Below are 18086 nucleotides of genomic sequence, written 5' to 3' on the forward strand. Positions count from 1 at the left end.
GATTTGCAAAGTGAAGAGAACGCAAGAACTGAAAAGATTTGGAATTGAATTGAGGAGAAGGCAAGAATGGTGAATTCGAAGAAGAAGCGACAACAGTTTCAATTTAAAGAAGCGGGAGGGTTTTCTAATCTAATTAGCCGTAATTAAACAATTATGTATACTTAACCCCAATCATTCTAAAACAACAAAAGACACTTTTTTTAATCGTTCATTTTTCTAAACCGAACTAAACCATATTGTACTGTACGACGTTACCGACGATAAAAGGAAGAAACTTTGGACCATATTGCAGAGTAAAAGTGTTTTCGCCGGCGAAGTGAGAACTATTTTTTCCGGTAAAATTACACAGAAACACATCTGCAACTGCAAGTGAGCTCTTTCCCGACTTGGCTAGGTAAAAAACGTTTCTTTATCCTCACAGTTCAAAAATGTTTCAATTTTTTCTAGGGTTTTACTGTGTCTATCTTCTAGTATCTAATCAAAATCACATTCTCTATCAGAAAGCATTTGCCTTTATCAGTCTTCCATATGGCCTATTATATTATGATTACCTCATGAAATTGAGCTTTAGGGGTTTCTGAATTCACTTATATGGTTTTGTGTTTTTAGTTTACTTTAGAAAGCATTCACCTTTATAGCTCTTCCACTATGGTGTGTTATTATGATTATCTCATGAAATTGAGCTTTAGAGTTTCTGAAATCACATTTACGGTTTTGGGTTTTTCGATTCCTTCAGAAAGTATTCACCACATTTATTGTTGTTTCTCTTGGATTTTTTTGAAGGTTTTTTGTGGTGCTTTTACTTATGGAAACAAGAATGATACCAGTGCTGTGTTATTGGAATGGTTGTATAAAAGATGGTCCTGATGGTCCATACTATGAAGGATCAGTTCCAAGAGTTATTAGAGTTGAAGGCGACATTGACTTGCCCAAATTGTTGGATCATGTGCATCGAGTTACTGGATTTGAAAGGGGGAAGTTTCAGATTGGATTGATTTGTAGGTATCCTTACATTGTTCAGAAATCTATGGTGAAGTATGTGCGTTTGCCTATTGTGGATGGTTGTAGTTTAGAGACTATGCTTGAGGTTCCAAGTTATCATCCTTCTATTAACAATGTGGAGTTGTATTTAGAGGTCAAACCGGTTCTTGATGAAGGTATCGTCGGTCTTGTTGCTAGTTCCTTGGCGAATCAGGCGACGCGGAAGCGTTCTCGGCAAGAGGATGGTGATATCGAAGTAGAAGTAAATGTGAGTGTGAGAGATAAAACATTAAGAACTCCTCAGGAGGGTAACAGTAACGGGTGGATTGAAGAAGAGGAAAGTATGGATGGCAGTAAGTGTAACTGTGGAGATGGTGGTAAAAGTGGGACTGCACAGAAGGATTCAAATTTGAAAAATCCAGGTCCAACAATAAGCCTCATAGAAAAGGACTCAGAGCAGATGATTTTCTCTAGTGAATGGCTTGATGAACGTGAGTTGCATCTTGGGATGGTTTTTCGAGATAAAGATGAGTTGGAGAAAGCAGTGCAGTTGTACTCTAATCGAAGACAACGAATGTACACTAAATACGAAAGTGACCTTTCAGGTATCTATGAATGTAAGTGCAAGACTTACTGCGTATGGATTCTCAAGGCTGCTAAAACGAACAACGATGGCTTTAAGATAACAGAATATATAGGTCCACATAGTTGTGAGCCAGCAGATGTGAGCTCAGATTTTCTGGCAGGTGAGCTCAAAGGTCTAATCAAAGCTCAGCCCTCGCTCTCAGTTGCAGAGCTAAACATGTGGGTGAAAGAAGAATTTGGCTACGCAGTCTCGTGTACTAATATGCGGGATGCTAAAAAGAAAGCTTTCAATGCAATCTTGCGAGATTTGGACAAGAGTTTTCACATATTTCCCAAGTTCATGGCTGCCCTTAGCTCATCTAACAAGATGGTCTTGGAATGGCAATATGATATTTTTCCTGATCCCAAATATGCATCCTTTCGTTCCGTTTTTTGGGCGTTTCAACAGTCAATTGAAGGGTTTCCTCACTTCAGACCTTTGATCATAGTGGATACAATAGACTTGAATAAATACCCTGCAAAAATGTTGGTTGCAGGGGGATTTGATGCTGAAAACAGGTTTTTTCCACTTGCGTTTGCGATTACTACCCAAGAAAGTTTGTCAGCTGATACCTGGCGTTGGTTCTTTGCGTGCATCAGAGATAAAGTAACGCAAAGGAAGGCCTTTGTCTTATAACAAGTCTGAGTCCTGACATAGTTGAAGTTGTTAACGAACCTGAGTGTCTGTGGGCACAACACCGGTTTTGTCTTAGGCATATGTGCTTAAAGTTTTATGATGTTTTCCATAACAATCTCATGACAGAGTTAGTTTACAAGGCTGGATCCACGAGGGACAAATCAAGTTTCGAATACTACTTGAAGAAAATCGAAAAGATGGACCCAGAGGCTCGAAAATGGTTAGAAAAAATGCCTCTGCATCTATGGGCTCTGGCTTACGATGATGGTGGGATTAGATTCGGGATCATGACTGCAAACACAATCTTTAAGACTTATGGTTTCATAGACAATCTTCGAATGACAACCTGCATCTTCCTAATCTTTGATCACCTGGCAGAGCTTTTCAAATCTCGACATGGTCTTCCCGCGGATTCACTGAACGGAAGAGACCTATACGCTAAACATGTGATGACAAATCTTGAAGAATACAAGGTAGCTTCTCAAACACATGATGTATTGCCATTAGAACATACCGGAGAGAGGTTTCAGGTCACAGAAATGATGCAAGTTGGAGAGAAGAGATTTGTTGTTCATTTCAGCAACCGGGTATGCAGTTATGCACATGTGGGATATGGCAACTTTGCAAATATCCGTGTTCACACGTGATAGCAGTTTGCAGGAGGATGAACAGTGACCATTTGCAGTATATAAATGACTACTACAACACACAGAGTTCTCTTCGAGGTTACGCAGCTGCTTTTAATCCGCTTCCGGGAGTCTTTGATTGGCCAGAAGCTTCTGAAGTTCCAAGACTGATTCCTCCTGGAACTCGTCCGCCATCAGTTGTCTGTCCAGTGACAACAGAGCTATCGCGCAACGACACAGCTACGAGTAAGTTGGTAGTAGCCAGATAACGATCCAATGGTAAGAAACAGGCCTGAGGATCATCAGACTGAATCTGAACCAAACCGAACTAAATCATGAAGATGGTAACGTTTGCTAACTGATTTTACATTGAAATGCGTTTGGTCTGGTTTGAGTTTATGGGAAACTTAGGATTTATGAGGAGCGGCTTAAGAAGGCGACTCTCGTTTTATTTACACGAGGATAAAAACATTTAGCACACATTTCGCCTTGATGCATTAATCGAATGTGTAAGTATTAATGTCTTTGATCTTTTTGTCTGCTGAATTAACATTGTTACCTAGTATATCTTATCTCCTATATATTGTACACTACACTATATATGCAAGTTGCTTCAAAGAAACAAGATATTCCAGAGTCGTCGACTCATCTCTAACCGTTGCAGGACCTTCGCGAGCTACTGTAGCCATCCGATTTGTGGGTGATCTTGGAGGAGATGCATAAAGAATTGATGCCTCAAGAATATCTCTATGTGTATTTTCAAGATCCTTAGAGATTCTATGTGCTTGTAGAGCGGTTAGGTAAAGTCCCGTGGCTAGAAAGACAGTTAGCAGGGAGAACACTCCAGCCGCTGAAAACAAGCCTTGCCGGATTACTAGACAACTAGGTTTTGGATTAGACCAGTTCTTTAGATGTCCTGATTCCACGCTAAGTGCCACCAACAAAAGAACTTCTCCAACACCAAAGCAAACCCTTATAGAGACAAATAACGGTAAAACATATTATTCCACAATGTTTCAGCTTAACCATCCAGAGCTTATAGTTAGGATTTTTTGTTGTTATATTTCAAACATGACATTAGTCGTTGCGTTAGAGCAAGTCTGCTTACCACGTTGAGACGAAGAAGAAGGCAGCTTGAAACGTGAGCCTCTTTGCAGGAACAGAGTCAGGATCCCACTCAACCAGAAGTAGTGGCGGCGATGCCGTGACTGCGATAAGTAAGTACATGTGCAAGCCTACCATCGCAACCGCTAGTCCAACGAACGCAATTGCACCGCACAACAATGGTGTTTTCCCGCTACTGTTGTACACGCACGTTTTGCTTCCCCATATAGACTACATACAAAATGGGAATCATTGACAACATACTTTGGACCGACATGATCACATGAGGTTGTGAGTTACTTTTTTGCTGTTGTTACTTTTACATGTAATCCATATATATATATATATATATATATATAGGAACCTAATATATATTACTGATTTATCTTGAAGATATGATCAAAACATATGAATAATCTTATTATATACATCCATAATAAGGTACCTGAGATCTTGTGGCTTCGGCATAGAGGCAAAGAACAAAGCAGGAGAGGCCAAAGATTATGGTCAAAACCACAACGAAAATACCGGTTTTGCTTCTGAGATCGGTGGTTTTGGGGTTTGGGACAAGATCTTGATGGGTCACAGCTCGTACTCTTGTTCTCGACATGTCTCTCGCCAATGTCTGATAGATATGAATCGATGCTACATGTTTTGAAAGTTATATTACTTTGATTTGTTTTACACTTATATAAGAAAGGCATTGAAAGGTAAGAGGAAAAGAATAAAGTTAAAATATTTGATAAATAAATTCAAAAAAAGGGAGGAGAATAGAAGAATTGCTTCGGACAAAGGTTGCTTAAAGGCCAAAGATTCGAAGGTTCTCTTTCGGACGACATCTTTTTAAAATACTATACTATTCTGGTATGGTGTCCTTTAAAATATGATGTGTAAATTATATAATGTGACGAGAGTTCGTTAATGGAGCTAGTTGGATGATTCTTTTTATATATTTACACGTATATATATTATGATGCTAGCTAGAACCTTGTTTTCTTCTTTTGTGATTTTGTGTTCATACAAGAACATCGTACCTTTCATTTGTTCGTGAGTGTTAGTTAGTTTATATATATATATATATATATATATATCTTTGAATTTGATTAATATTATCATGTGAGGACGTGTTATTAACTTATTGTCAATAGAAAGACAAAAGCTTTCCACACCCCACCATAATAATCAATAGTCTGATACCCCACTTCAAAAGCATAGATGTAGTAGTGACATAAGAAAACATGCATCTTTAGCGTCGAATCTAATCAACACTACTTGTCATCACCTTAATCTCAGTTGTCTCGTCGCCGATGTTGTGTTATTTGACGTTGTTTTAGTATATTTTTCTTGTTGCCGACATTGGTTGCGTCGGCTTTGGAAAAAAAAAAGAGAGACATGTTTGTGTGTTGACCCCAGCTTATTAAATGGTTTTCAATTTCTGTTTGTGGTGTTTTCTTGTCAATGTTTGTAGTCTCGTTGTAAAAGAGTAAAAGTATTGGATTTTGGATTTAATATACCTTCAAATCTTGGTTTTGAGTTTTATACCCAAGTTTTATGTGACTACTGACTATCATAAATATAGTTTATCCTTCTATGATTCTATCTTTGTTTTTGACTATTTTTGTCTACCATTTCATATTCTATTATTTTGGTTTTTCTTCTTCACCAATTATTTAAAGGGTAAATTAGATGTTACAGCCACATGTCATCTTTTTTTATTACTTTAAGTCATACATTTTGTTTCCTTCCACATTTTAGCCACTTTCTACAATTTGAACATTTATGCCCTGCAACTGATATCACCCAAAGTAATTGGGCAGTTCTCGTTGCTACAGTAACCACACAAGTAAAAGAAAAAAATATTATATTAGTCAGTTGATACATGACTCCTACAAGGAAAAATATATATATATTAAAAATAATTATATTATTTTAGTTTCTATTTCTTTTTTGTTTTCATATTTTCTTTCTTTTCACTTTCCTAATTATTTTTTAGTTTTTCACTTTGAATTCTAATTCTTTTTTTCTCTCTTTTAAGATCCATTTTACTATATTAATTTTTTAATTTTAATTTATTATTCTATTTTTCTTTAACTTTGAATCTTATTATGTTATTGAAGAAGACAATTTCATATTAGTATTACTATGTACATGGTAATACACTGTGTTTTCATGTGTACGTACACATTTGAAATAATATCTATGTACATAAAACCTTTTTTGCAGCATGTATTTTACAAATATACCATCAAAACATTTCAATAATACGTTTATAAATTAAATCATCATTGTATTGAATATACCTCATGTACGCCTATCACTAAGTTATATATGGGTCATGTTCTTTTCATGATCGCTGCCACACCTCCAGCGACTAACAAATTACCCTGACTTTCTCTTTTCTAGTCGCTGGTTTCTTTCTCATTCTTTGCTTCTCTATTTTTTTTGTTCATTTCATTTGTTGTCACTGGTGTCACTAGTTTTTCCAACGACTGTTGGAAAGACTAAAAAGTGTCGCTGCGACTATTTTTACGGTGTCGCCGGTGTACTCTTGCTAACTTGGATCTCAAGTTACTTGTATTTTTAGTCGCTGACCGCTAATCCAGCGATCGTGATAAGAACATGCACTACTAACTGTGTACATGAAGAATTTATTTTAGGGTTTATTTAGGGATTGTCTACATTTAAGTCAATAACATGTATGTTTACGGTTTAATTTTAGGGTTTGTTTAGGGGTTATGCCTGAGAGTTACAGAAAAAGGAGAAAAAGTGTTCACTACAAAAAAAATAAAAAAATAAGTGTATTGTATCACTTAAATGGTATCACAAAACTAAGTGATATTATTTTAAATTATTTATTTATAAATGAAGCAACTAAGCATCAATTATATTTAATTGATGTTATAATTGACTAGTTGGACATCAGTTAAATAAAACTGATTCAAGTCCTAATAATTTGTATCACTTTAGAAAAAATGATTTAAAAATAAATTTACATCATTTTGATTATTGATGTATCTATTAATTTCTTGGTAAGATCACTTTTAAAAATGATACAAAATTTACATCAATAGAAACTGATGTTAAAATAAATTATTTCAATTACATTAATATATATCTTCTTAAAAAAACTCACGTAAAAAACATTAAAAAAATTAAAAGCATTATTTTCACTATTTTAAATAACTACTAGAAACTGAGTACAATTTAATATCAGGTTTATAACATCAAATTAAGAACTAACTTAAAAATATTGGAAATGATGTTGTTTAGGAGTTATGTACATTACACCAATATTTGTTTAAGTACTTGTTGGCAGATGTAATATGTAATTTAGTTAATCTTCCTAATAAACCCATTGTTGACATAGTTGTAGAAATGTTTAAAATATAGGCTATTGTATACCCAGACTTCAATACCCTGCAAATAACAACCTAAATCATGTTAAAATTCAAATTTGTTACTTGAACTATATGAAATGTTGTTAATTTCCTCCTCTGCAAAAAAATTGATATAAGCCTTAAAATTTGATTAAACTTGTGACAATACTTAATCAGAACATCTATGTTTAAGTCAATATGATCGTTTACCTATAAGTCAATACGATCATGTACGTAAATATTTTAGAGTTTATTATTTATGTTTATATAAACATTGTGTACGTTTAAGTCAATATCATGTACGTCCTTACCACTCGACAATGCCGCCAAAACTATAGAAATTAGATTCTAATTTTCTCTTTTTTTCAACTCTGAATATGGGCTCGGGTGAGTAGGAAACAAAAAATATCTATTCTAGTTCATAATTGGCGAATTCGTAGGTTCAATTCCTACTGGATGCACGCCAATGGGATCCTCCAATAAGTCTATTGGAATTGGCTCTGTATCAATGGAATCTTCTCATCATCTATACATAACGAATTGGTGTACACGGTTTAGTGTTTAATGTTTAGGGGTTGTTGTACATATAAGTCAATACAAAGATTGTGTACGTATTTTTTTGTCAAAAAGCTACGACTGTGTACGTATTTAGTCTAGGGTTTTATGTAGGCGTTGTGTACTTCATGTAGGCGTTGTGTACGTAATTATTCTTATTATGAATTGTGTCTATAGATACGATTTCAAATATTAACATAACCATATACGTACATAATAATAATTTGTATTTTTTGTGTACATACACATTTAAATAGTTTTCTTCATTTTGATCAATTTTGATGTAACATACAAGAAAAAAAAAATTTCAACATGTACATACATGAGTTAATATGGACGTGAGAGACGAGATAACGATCATGATATGAAAAACGATTCATTAAATCTTGTGTGCTGCCAATTAGAGAGGTTAGTCAAACAATCATACACAAACATATATTTACACTATTGAGTAGTGGCTATAAGTGAAGGTTATGTACGTTAGAACAATATATATATATATATATCTATATATATATATGTATATATATATTTTAATTGCTAAGTCAAAGTAATACTTATATTTTATATAATTTTTTGGGTTCACTTGATAGTTTGAAATTGAGTTAACAATAAATATTTGTCGACAATGAAATAAACAACGAAAAAAAGAAGATATCTATGAATATGAGTAAATCCACTTTTTGTATCATCATCACCAATTTCATGTTAACAAATCATATTCTTTCATAAGAGTAGGAATGGGTGAAATATTCAAACCCCATGATCCTATTCGAACTTGAATCTTTAATTTTAAAATCTCAATCAGATTCAAAATCTCTAGATTCAAAAATCCAAACCCGAATCCGATATATCACTTAAGTTTTTGTTGTATATACATAGCATCATAGAAATTCTAACATACGTACACAACAACAAATACAATATAATTGGTGTACTAAATTTCCAATTTATCACCACATAATAAATCCAAAAGACAAATGTAAGCCCTTAGGGTTAATTTTAATCTTTTTTCCAGCCATAGATGTCTTACAGAAATCATCAAGTTCTTAAAATTTTGGTGGAGACTTGGTTTTCCATTGATAGTTGCTACAACAATACATCCTATGGTGTCGATCAACACCCTCAACCAGAAACTTGTTCACATGCGTAACATCTAGGAAGATGACATTGGTAGGTTCGTTGTGCATTTAACATTCCTATAAAATCTGGTTGCATCATAAATAATATTACAATATATATATAAAGGTAATATAAAATGACAAGATATTTAACGCCTTTATTTTGCAAGACTTGGTATGAATGTGTACGTTTAAATCAATATAATCATGTACATATATGATGTGTAGTTCGTTTTTAGTTGTTCTATGTACGTTTAAGTTAATATAGTCATATACGTACATAATGTTTTTTGTGTACGTCCATAAGTCTATAACGAATGAAAGGTATAATTGTAATTTTCCAGTCATCTTCAACCTAAGTTATCTCTTCTGCAACCCAATTTTGCTGCCGTCATTTTCAGTTTTTCATAATCCTTTGTTTTTTTCACCTTTTAATGTTTTTTACATAAAAACCATGTATATCTAGCATATTTTAACATATTTTAAGTTTGATAAGCTTATAATTCTAAGTTTTTTTTGTTAATTATTAGGATGTTTAAGTCAGCTACATAGGTCTAAATATGAATGAACTTTAACATTGGGACTAGAACTCTACTTGACCATGAACAATTTCTGTTTTCCACTTCTCTCTATGATGTAGAACAATTGGTTTTTCACCACAAAATATCTCAACCTTTTGTTTTCTCTCCTCATTTTTTTTTTAAATTTGTTTATGTATAATTAATTGCAACTGATGTAGTAAAATTTTTATATAATAAAAACTGAAACAGTGCAACGATTGGTTTGTCCCCATATAATTAATTTAAATCAAACTGAATAAAAGTAATTATGTTGGGTAACGAAACTAAACTGTAATTGATCAATTACAAGGTATAGTTGTCTTAATTTAACTAGGTGGCTAAAAGCTGGAAAGCTATTTCTTTTAATTTTATGTTACAATACAAAAAAAAAAATACTAAGGAAAGAAATAAAGAAAGAATTATAGTATTTTTTGTTCATCAAAGAAATGTGAATAAAATTAGATTGAGATGATTACTTAATCAAATTTTCTCGCATAAACTTTGTAAGAAATATATACACATATAGTTATACTTATATCTCGTAATGATTAACATTAATTATGTGTTATATCTTCTTTATGTAAATAACAATAACAAGTACTCTAAGTTGGTTTATTTACAAACTGTAAAATTGCAATTTTGTATGTATGGCAATTGAGAAATTTGGTATAATCTATTTGTTTCATTGTTATTGTGTACATAGATTATAATATATTTGATGCAATGTATATTGATTTATTTCATTGTTGTTGTGTACGTAGATTATAATATATTTGATGCAATGTACATTGATTTGTTTCATTGTTGTTGTGTATGTATATTGAAAAAGAGATTTTTGATACAATGATTTATTTTTGTCATTGTTGTTGACTATGTACACTCTAAGTAAATTTGATGTTATGTACATCTATTTATTTCATTGTTGGTGTGTACGTATATTAGATTTTGTTCGATTTATGCGACGTACGTACATCAAAAACTTAAAGTATGAATAAAATATTATGTGACATAATATAATTAAAATTATTAAAAAAATTTCTGTTTAGTTACTGTAACAACGAGACTTTATTGAGCTCAGTTACTTAAAGGAATTAGATGTAACTAGATAAGATTTAGTTTCTTTGTTTGAAGTGTATAATTGTCCAAAATTTGGCAAGTGGCTAATATGTGTAAGATGCTTTTGACTTTGACCTAAAAAAACTTACCCTATGGCTAAAGTATATAATTTACCCTTATTTAAATCTAGTATTAGAAATTCCATTAAAGGTAAAAATATTTTAAATAATACGAAAAAAACAAAATGATTAGAAGTTCTAGATTGTTATTGCATTTAAAGATTAAAATTTTATTTTAGTTAATGGGATAATTTTTTTGAGATAATGAAATTACCCAATTTTTTCTTTTGTGTGAGGAAACTTACAATATTTGTTTTATGTGAGGAAAATTATTTAAATATTTTAGTTAATAGGAATTATATATATATATATATATATATATATATATATGTGTATTTGTTTGTTTTGTTTCACTATATTATCTACTGTGAATGTCAAAAATATAATTTTCAAAAAGTTGTTTACAGTTTTATTTTGAATTGGAATTTTTTTTATGAAATTGTTTTACTTGCGGAATTGCTCAGCTCGACTCATTTCATATCTTGTTTCGATATAAAAATAGACTATTTCTATTATTGGTAAACATAATTTAGGGGAAAAATGAGGAATGATATTTATTCTTCTTTATTCATGTTTAGATAAAAATAATTGATTCGTGAGATGAAATCTATCATGTAATATTTATCAAAGATGAAAACAATCACATTAAACCATTTGAAGACATCGACGAAGATAAAGTTTTTCGAAGTCAAAAAAGAAACAAAATCATCATCTATGTTCAAGTAAAACGCCTATTACGATAGCTGCTCACACATACTTGGAAAAACCACCGTCGATCAAAGCAACAGCGGGGTTACCAAATATAGTCTAGAAGATTGGTACAATACCATCTTAAAACTGAAAGGCGTTGTGTCATTTTTACTGAGTATATAACTTGAAAATGTTTCATTCTTTCCACGTATCCACTCATCCCAATAAATATCAAATTAAAGAGAAAAAGAATTGTCTTTCCATTCCATATGGAAGTTATGGATTGGAGAAAAAAAAGAACACGCGATTGGATGAGAAGGGAATTATGTCTACCCTTAAATTGGTTAGAAGTTGGGTTGAAATTTGAGAATTTTAATTAATACATAAACGAATAAACATATATACTTCTAAACGATCCCAAAATATTCATCATTATTACAGAACATTGATAATGAAACGTAGGAAGAAAAAAAAAAAAAAATAGCTACAAAATAGAGCGAACGAATCACAAGAAAAGGGAAACAAACGAAAAGAGAGAGAGCATAACGTGCTTCAAACTAGTCTAAACTAGACGCTACATTTATCCTAACTCTCGTAACACACTATAACAAGCTACGACATAATCACAAGATCCACTATAACCAAACAAAACATTAGACTTTACAATCAAAAGATCGATGTTTTATCGGGTTAATACGCCTTCTCATGTACGAACCACTTGTTTTGTTATATCAGTCCAATGTTATCTCTCCAATATCTGAGAGATCCCAGAGATATTCACTTTGATGACAAGTCAAATTACCTTGAAACTCCAAATCAAGCAACTCATCATCAATCCCAAACCCGAATTCTGAAGAATTACATAGACCAAGCCACCAATCTTTATCATCATTTTCATTTGAGTTCGAACTCAAAACACTTCCCTCTCTTTCTTTTTCCATCTCAATATCACGATCACCATCAACCTTTGTAATTCCTACGTGACCAAGCTTTGTCTCACTTCCTTGTTCTTCTTCAAACAAACCCACACAACAACTACTATTGTCCCCACTCTCACACATCTTTTCATCACTTACTCCATTCGCAGCCCCTTCACTAGGGCATTCCCATACACAACTACTCAAGAGCCGTTCTAACTCACCATCCAACCACTCATAAGGCCCCAAAGACTGATCTCCTTCGAAATTACCATTTTGCCCTCCATCACTGATCTCACTCTCTGGGTCTTTCGGTTGTGGGACACATTTTGAGGAGGCCGTTACCATTTGCTTATGTTTCTTCATGGATGACCTACTAGTTCTTCCCTTCTTCTTCTTCTTGGTCTTCTTATTGTTCTTGGCTCCAGAAGGCGAAGAAGAAGAAGATTTCTTCAGGACCAAGTCGTTAATGACTAGATTGTGTTCGTCTCCAGAAACGGCAGTGAAGGCGTAGATTTTGCGGCTGAGATGTGAATTCCAATAGTTTTTAATTTCGTTGTCTGTTCTTCCTGGTAGATGTGTTGCAATAAGTGACCACCTAAAACAAAAAAAATAGTCACATGCACACACGTGAGAACAAGTTGGCTTTTCATTGGTTCAAATATTCAATACCAATATATATGGAGTATAAGAAAATTGATGACGACAAATTTTAATTTTTTCTTTTTAAACTGCATGTTTTCATTAATATGTACTTAGTTTTTCTTTGAAAAAGGTTGGACCGTTCCAACAACGATCTCGACCACTCATTTGTTTTTAAAAATGTAGAAATGAAATATATTCGAGTTTCGTCTAGAAATGAGATTTATTGGTAAGAATTTTCCACAAATTTATCACAAATAAAATACTAACACTCAAATGAACAAGCATATATATAAAAGCGAATTTGTAGTTTAACAGTGCATTAACCCTAGACTCAATACCACTTTGCTAACGGACACATGCGTATCACTATCAAGGTTTTTATAGAGGTCGGAGAGCCTGTTTTACAACTAGGACCGTACACAGAACACATATGAGACAAAGATTAATTAGGGAGGTCGATTCAGTTAGATCTATAGCAACATAACGCCAAGGCTTTTTTATTGACAAAAAGTCAAATTGGATAATCTCGTATATATATTATTTTGAAAGGGGTTGGGCCATTCGAACAGTGATCAACGGCTGAAATGTTTTCGATGGTCACAAAATCATGGCTGTAAAACTAATAAATTTGATGACTTTTGTCTTCTTTTTTTGAACGGTTGGATGACCATTTCTCAATGTTTCTTAAGTTGACATGACATGCAAAATAATTGTACTGTATAGTATGCACGGCCCCAGTCTTTAGAGTCACTATTTAGACAGTGCACGAAATATAAATGAAGGATGTGACGTGGATTAATTTGGTATAGTACCTGTTGCCGAGAAGGGTATGCAACTTGACGATTATTTCTTCTTCGTCGGCTGTAATGTTTCCTCTTTTCAAGTCTCTTCTCAAATAGTTTATCCACCTTAGTCTACAGCTCTTTCCACATCTCAACAATCCTTTAAAAAAAAAAATTATGTAAGATATTAGAACATATAGAGATATAAAAATAGAAAGCATTCTTCTATTAATATACAATTATATATATTACGTTACAAGTTTTGTTTTTAAATTGACACATGCATGCATTAACAGCTTGAAGAAGTTTAGTCCTTTGTCCAATGTTAAAATCTAAGAAATATAGACAATAAGAAAATGTAAATTTTGGAGATATAACGATATATGTACCAGCTTTCTTAGGCAAAGATCGCCAAGAACCTTCACCATTGGTCTGAATATAGTTGGTGAGGATCTCATCTTCCTCGGATGTCCATCTTCCTCTCTTCAACCCGATTTTCTCACAACATGGAGCTCTTCCCATCGCTTCTCGATCTCTTCTTTGACAAAAAAAGAGAAAGAGAAACTCAGAAAAGACAAAACACTTTTTAGTCCCTTGAGTGAGAGAGTGGGTTAGTGAGAATAGAAGAAACCATCCAGGTGATTAATATAGAGAGGGCAAAAGGGAAAGAGAGAGTGAGGTTTAAAAACGACATCGTCTAGGTGAAGGAATGAACCACGTTGCGGTGGGATTAAAAGTTATGTATTGTCCATCTTCAAAAACCATCGCACATAAGACACTCCACGTACCTCTCCTTCTAACCTTTGATCCCTCTCTTCCCTTTTTCCGTGATGACAAGATATTTATTACAATGTATACTTTATATACCTAAATACGTACTTGCATATATGTACATGTGTATTGCAGCTATATGCATATACCTACTTGTATATGCATTCAATGAGTGTGTCTACAACATTCTTATGTTCACCTCCTCAATAGGTATATTTATTCACTTCTTGAATTTAGTTGGGGTGAAAAATGCAACAAAAAAAACTTCCAAGTGGTAAAAGAAGTGCATTAAAAAAAGACCTCGATCATATCAACAACTAACGTCAATCTGACCCTGATCATTGTTGTATTTGTAATTTTATTTGATCGCACGAGGTTGGTCTTGCATATTTTGTTACTTGGGGGATTTTTGCATGTTTTTCCTAAGTTGAATGTTGGATTGGTGTTTAAGTTTTTAATGTTCAAAAAGAAATTCCTAAGTTGAATGGTGGATTGATGTTCAAGTGAGTGTTTAAAAATATTTTTCCTAAGTTGAATGGTGAATTGGTATACAGTTTTTTTTTTCTATTAAAAAAAAAATAACTAACTTGAACCCCAATCCACCATTCAACTTAGGAAAAGAAACATGTAAAAATCCCCCAAGTGGTGGTTTGGTATATTTTTTCTAAGTTGAATGGTGTTTAAAATAATTTTCAAAACTCAAAAGATATACATCCTACGTAGTACATATTAAATAATTATTGTTTTAATTTCTTTGAACCAGGTTTCATATTAATTAATATTCGTTAGTTATAAGATATTTTATTGAGGCATAAGAGTATAAATAAACCCGTTTATGTATCCGTATAAAAATCAGAAATGGCTAATTAAGACAAACAACATTAATGGATACACAGCGTACAAAAACAATCACAACAATAGTCTATAAAACGAACACGTCTAATGAGTATTAGAGTCGGTCACAATGGCTATGTTAGCTTATGTGGAAGATCAGGGACCATATTTGTAAGTGGGCAGTGGGCAAGCATTGTCTTGTGGTAGGCCATAACAAAAAGTTACATGGATCAGTATCGGTTACCATCCAGAAGGTAGGCGGAATATTCCAACAACTCTCTTGAGCTCTTGGTACATATGTGCTGCATATACTTTTCATTTTGGTGTTAATCGTTTTCATATGTTTCTCCGATCTTTTTTCTTCCGTTACTTCTATTTAGCAGTTCAGCTTCGATGATAATTTATTTCTTACCGAATTGGAAACAAACTGTAAAATTAGAATTCGCAGTAAAACATTATCATGACCAAAATTGATAAGACAATTCGTAACTGTGCAGTGTCTTTCTTCACTGTATAGAACAAGCAAGTATGTTGATCATCTTAGTTGCTTGTTCACACTTGACAACAAAAATCTATATAATAATAAAAATATAAATAAATGTCAACAACAGTTGCGATTTTTAGTTGTATATTTTCGTAAAATATTTTTTTATTTTTATTTTGAAAAAATTATACAGTTACATCTGTTCATTTTAGAATTGTATATTTTCACCATATCTTATTCACAACTATTCGTTCCAATAATTATGTTTATCTTAATCTTTATGTCTTTTGAACTCTTTATATATATTTGTCTATTTTTTAATCACTAAAAAATCATTGTTTGCTGACACAAACATTTTATTTCATATTGAATCTAAATAATATAAATTTTAATATCTAATGTCCAACATTATTCTATAATTAAACTACAATTTTAAAAAATGATTATAGTAATATAGAAATTTAATTAAGTTTCAATATGTAACTTACGATTTATTTTATTAATCGTAACTCTTTGTAAAATATGTGTTTTGTAAGATTTAACTATTCAATAATTTTTTATAGAACTTATGTATTTTTATTATAATTATTTGTCGATAAATTTTCACTCAAGATGAAATAATTTTATTTTAAAATTATTTTATCAGAAATTAGTATTTACTTATTATATAATCTTTCGTTTTATATTCTCAATTAGAATCACTTCGTCATAATATTTTTTATTAGTGATATAAGTATCAATAAATGTTATAATGCTTGATACTCTTTAATATAATATCTTCATAAAATATCTTATACTTATAACAAATACAAAAAAAATTACAAAGTTGCTTCGAATCATTATGACTTTCCATTTAATAATTTTTAACTTAGAGTTGCGTCTTTTTGCTATAATATTATTTTGCTTATAAGTTTTTATTTTGATAGTAGTGTTTTTAACTCACGGTTATATATGTTCTATATTTATGTAGTTTTAACTCTACATATTATTTTCTTCTTTTAAAATAATTTTTAATTTTATTCTTAGCATCTATTCAAACTATTTTATTATTTTTAAATAATGTTCTAATATATAATTCTAAATTTGAAATTTAACTTGCGATATCACAAGGATCTGAGTCTTAAGATATTATAATGTTTGAAACAAATGAAACGATATAACAAAAAAAAATTGGCTCTCTTCCTAGACTTTTTTTTTTTGGCAAAAACTCTCTTCCTAGACTTATATGTCTTTATATAGCAGAAACAAATTGAGTGAGTATATATCGTATATCCTATATTTATGTAGCGTCTATGGTTATTAGGTTATATATCTTATGTAACATCCGCGAACGGAAGTGACGGTTTTGGGAGGAGGTGTCAACCGACACCCGACATTAAGGAGGGTGTTGGTCGACACCACCATTTTTCCTTGTTTGACTGGGTTGATTTAAATTATTGTTTTGGTTTGGTTTGGTTCAATTGGAAATTTCTAACTGACGTATTTAAAGCAGAAATCGACGTGAGGGTTTGGAAAGGCCGCTTTTTGCCGATTTCAGAGTGAAACAAAGGGAGAAAAGAGAACGCTTGAGAGTTTAGAGCTATCTGTGAGTTTTCTTGGTTTGTTTTGGGAGATCTGTTTCTGTGAAGTGGAGATCTAGTGATAGGAACGAAGGAGAAACTTTCTAAGGTGTTAGATTCATCATTTTTGGGTCAGAGCTTTCTGCGAAAGAGGTGAGTGCATGACCATGGCTGATCTAAGCCTAAGATCTCCTTTGGTTTGCTTGTTTTATGTTGTTTTTGGTGTTTTTCTTGTTTGATAGGTGGCTACATGATTCCTATGCCTTCATGTGGCTTTTGGTCGAGTTTTGGATGGATTGGAGATAGAGAGAAATGGAGATTTGACTTTCAACTTCGAGATGAACGTGTTTGCGGAGTCAGTGTCGATCGACACCAAGATGTTGACGGCACGGAGACTTGGCGTGTGTCGGATCGAGAGTTTCCGGGTCGACACCAAGGAGCAGTGTCGATCGACACTGAGAGGCAGTGTCGGTTGACACCAAGAGTCAGTGTCGGTCGACACCAAGAGTCAGTGTCGGTCGACACCAACCCTTTAAGCAGGCGGCCGATACTTGTTTTTCCTGATTTGTTTGTGTTTCTTTGTTGCTTGTTTAACATTAGAATCTCAGTTGCTTGTGTGGATAGCCCAATAGATGGAAGGTTTG

General features: G+C 32.7%; 2 protein-coding genes and 1 pseudogene across 3 annotated transcripts; 1 reads left to right on the forward strand and 2 right to left on the reverse strand.

The window, feature by feature from the left end:
• Window positions 1–48: 48 nt before the first annotated feature.
• Window positions 49–4686, forward strand: LOC104725429 (uncharacterized; annotated as a pseudogene). The gene is made up of 5 exons (XR_015570517.1): window positions 49–394; window positions 784–3377; window positions 3533–3859; window positions 4026–4263; window positions 4414–4686. The product of XR_015570517.1 is annotated as an uncharacterized LOC104725429 (transcript).
• LOC104725428 (uncharacterized) lies at window positions 3340–4629 on the reverse strand. Its single transcript, XM_010444091.3, has 3 exons — window positions 4418–4629; window positions 3977–4203; window positions 3340–3840 (listed from the first exon to the last, which is right to left on the reverse strand). Exons 1-3 carry the CDS (start codon window positions 4580–4582, stop codon window positions 3459–3461), a joined length of 774 nt encoding a protein of 257 aa, XP_010442393.1. The 5' UTR covers window positions 4583–4629; the 3' UTR covers window positions 3340–3458.
• Window positions 4687–11826: 7140 nt separating the features above from the next.
• Window positions 11827–14638, reverse strand: LOC104725430 (transcription factor MYB111-like). Its single transcript, XM_010444094.3, has 3 exons — window positions 14184–14638; window positions 13825–13954; window positions 11827–12965 (listed from the first exon to the last, which is right to left on the reverse strand). Exons 1-3 carry the CDS (start codon window positions 14314–14316, stop codon window positions 12182–12184), a joined length of 1047 nt encoding a protein of 348 aa, XP_010442396.1. The 5' UTR covers window positions 14317–14638; the 3' UTR covers window positions 11827–12181.
• Window positions 14639–18086: the final 3448 nt, after the last annotated feature.

Source organism: Camelina sativa, chromosome 11 (genome assembly GCF_030686135.1).
Source record: "Camelina sativa cultivar CO46 ecotype springtype chromosome 11, ASM3068613v1".
NCBI classification, from domain to species: Eukaryota; Viridiplantae; Streptophyta; class Magnoliopsida; order Brassicales; family Brassicaceae; genus Camelina; species Camelina sativa.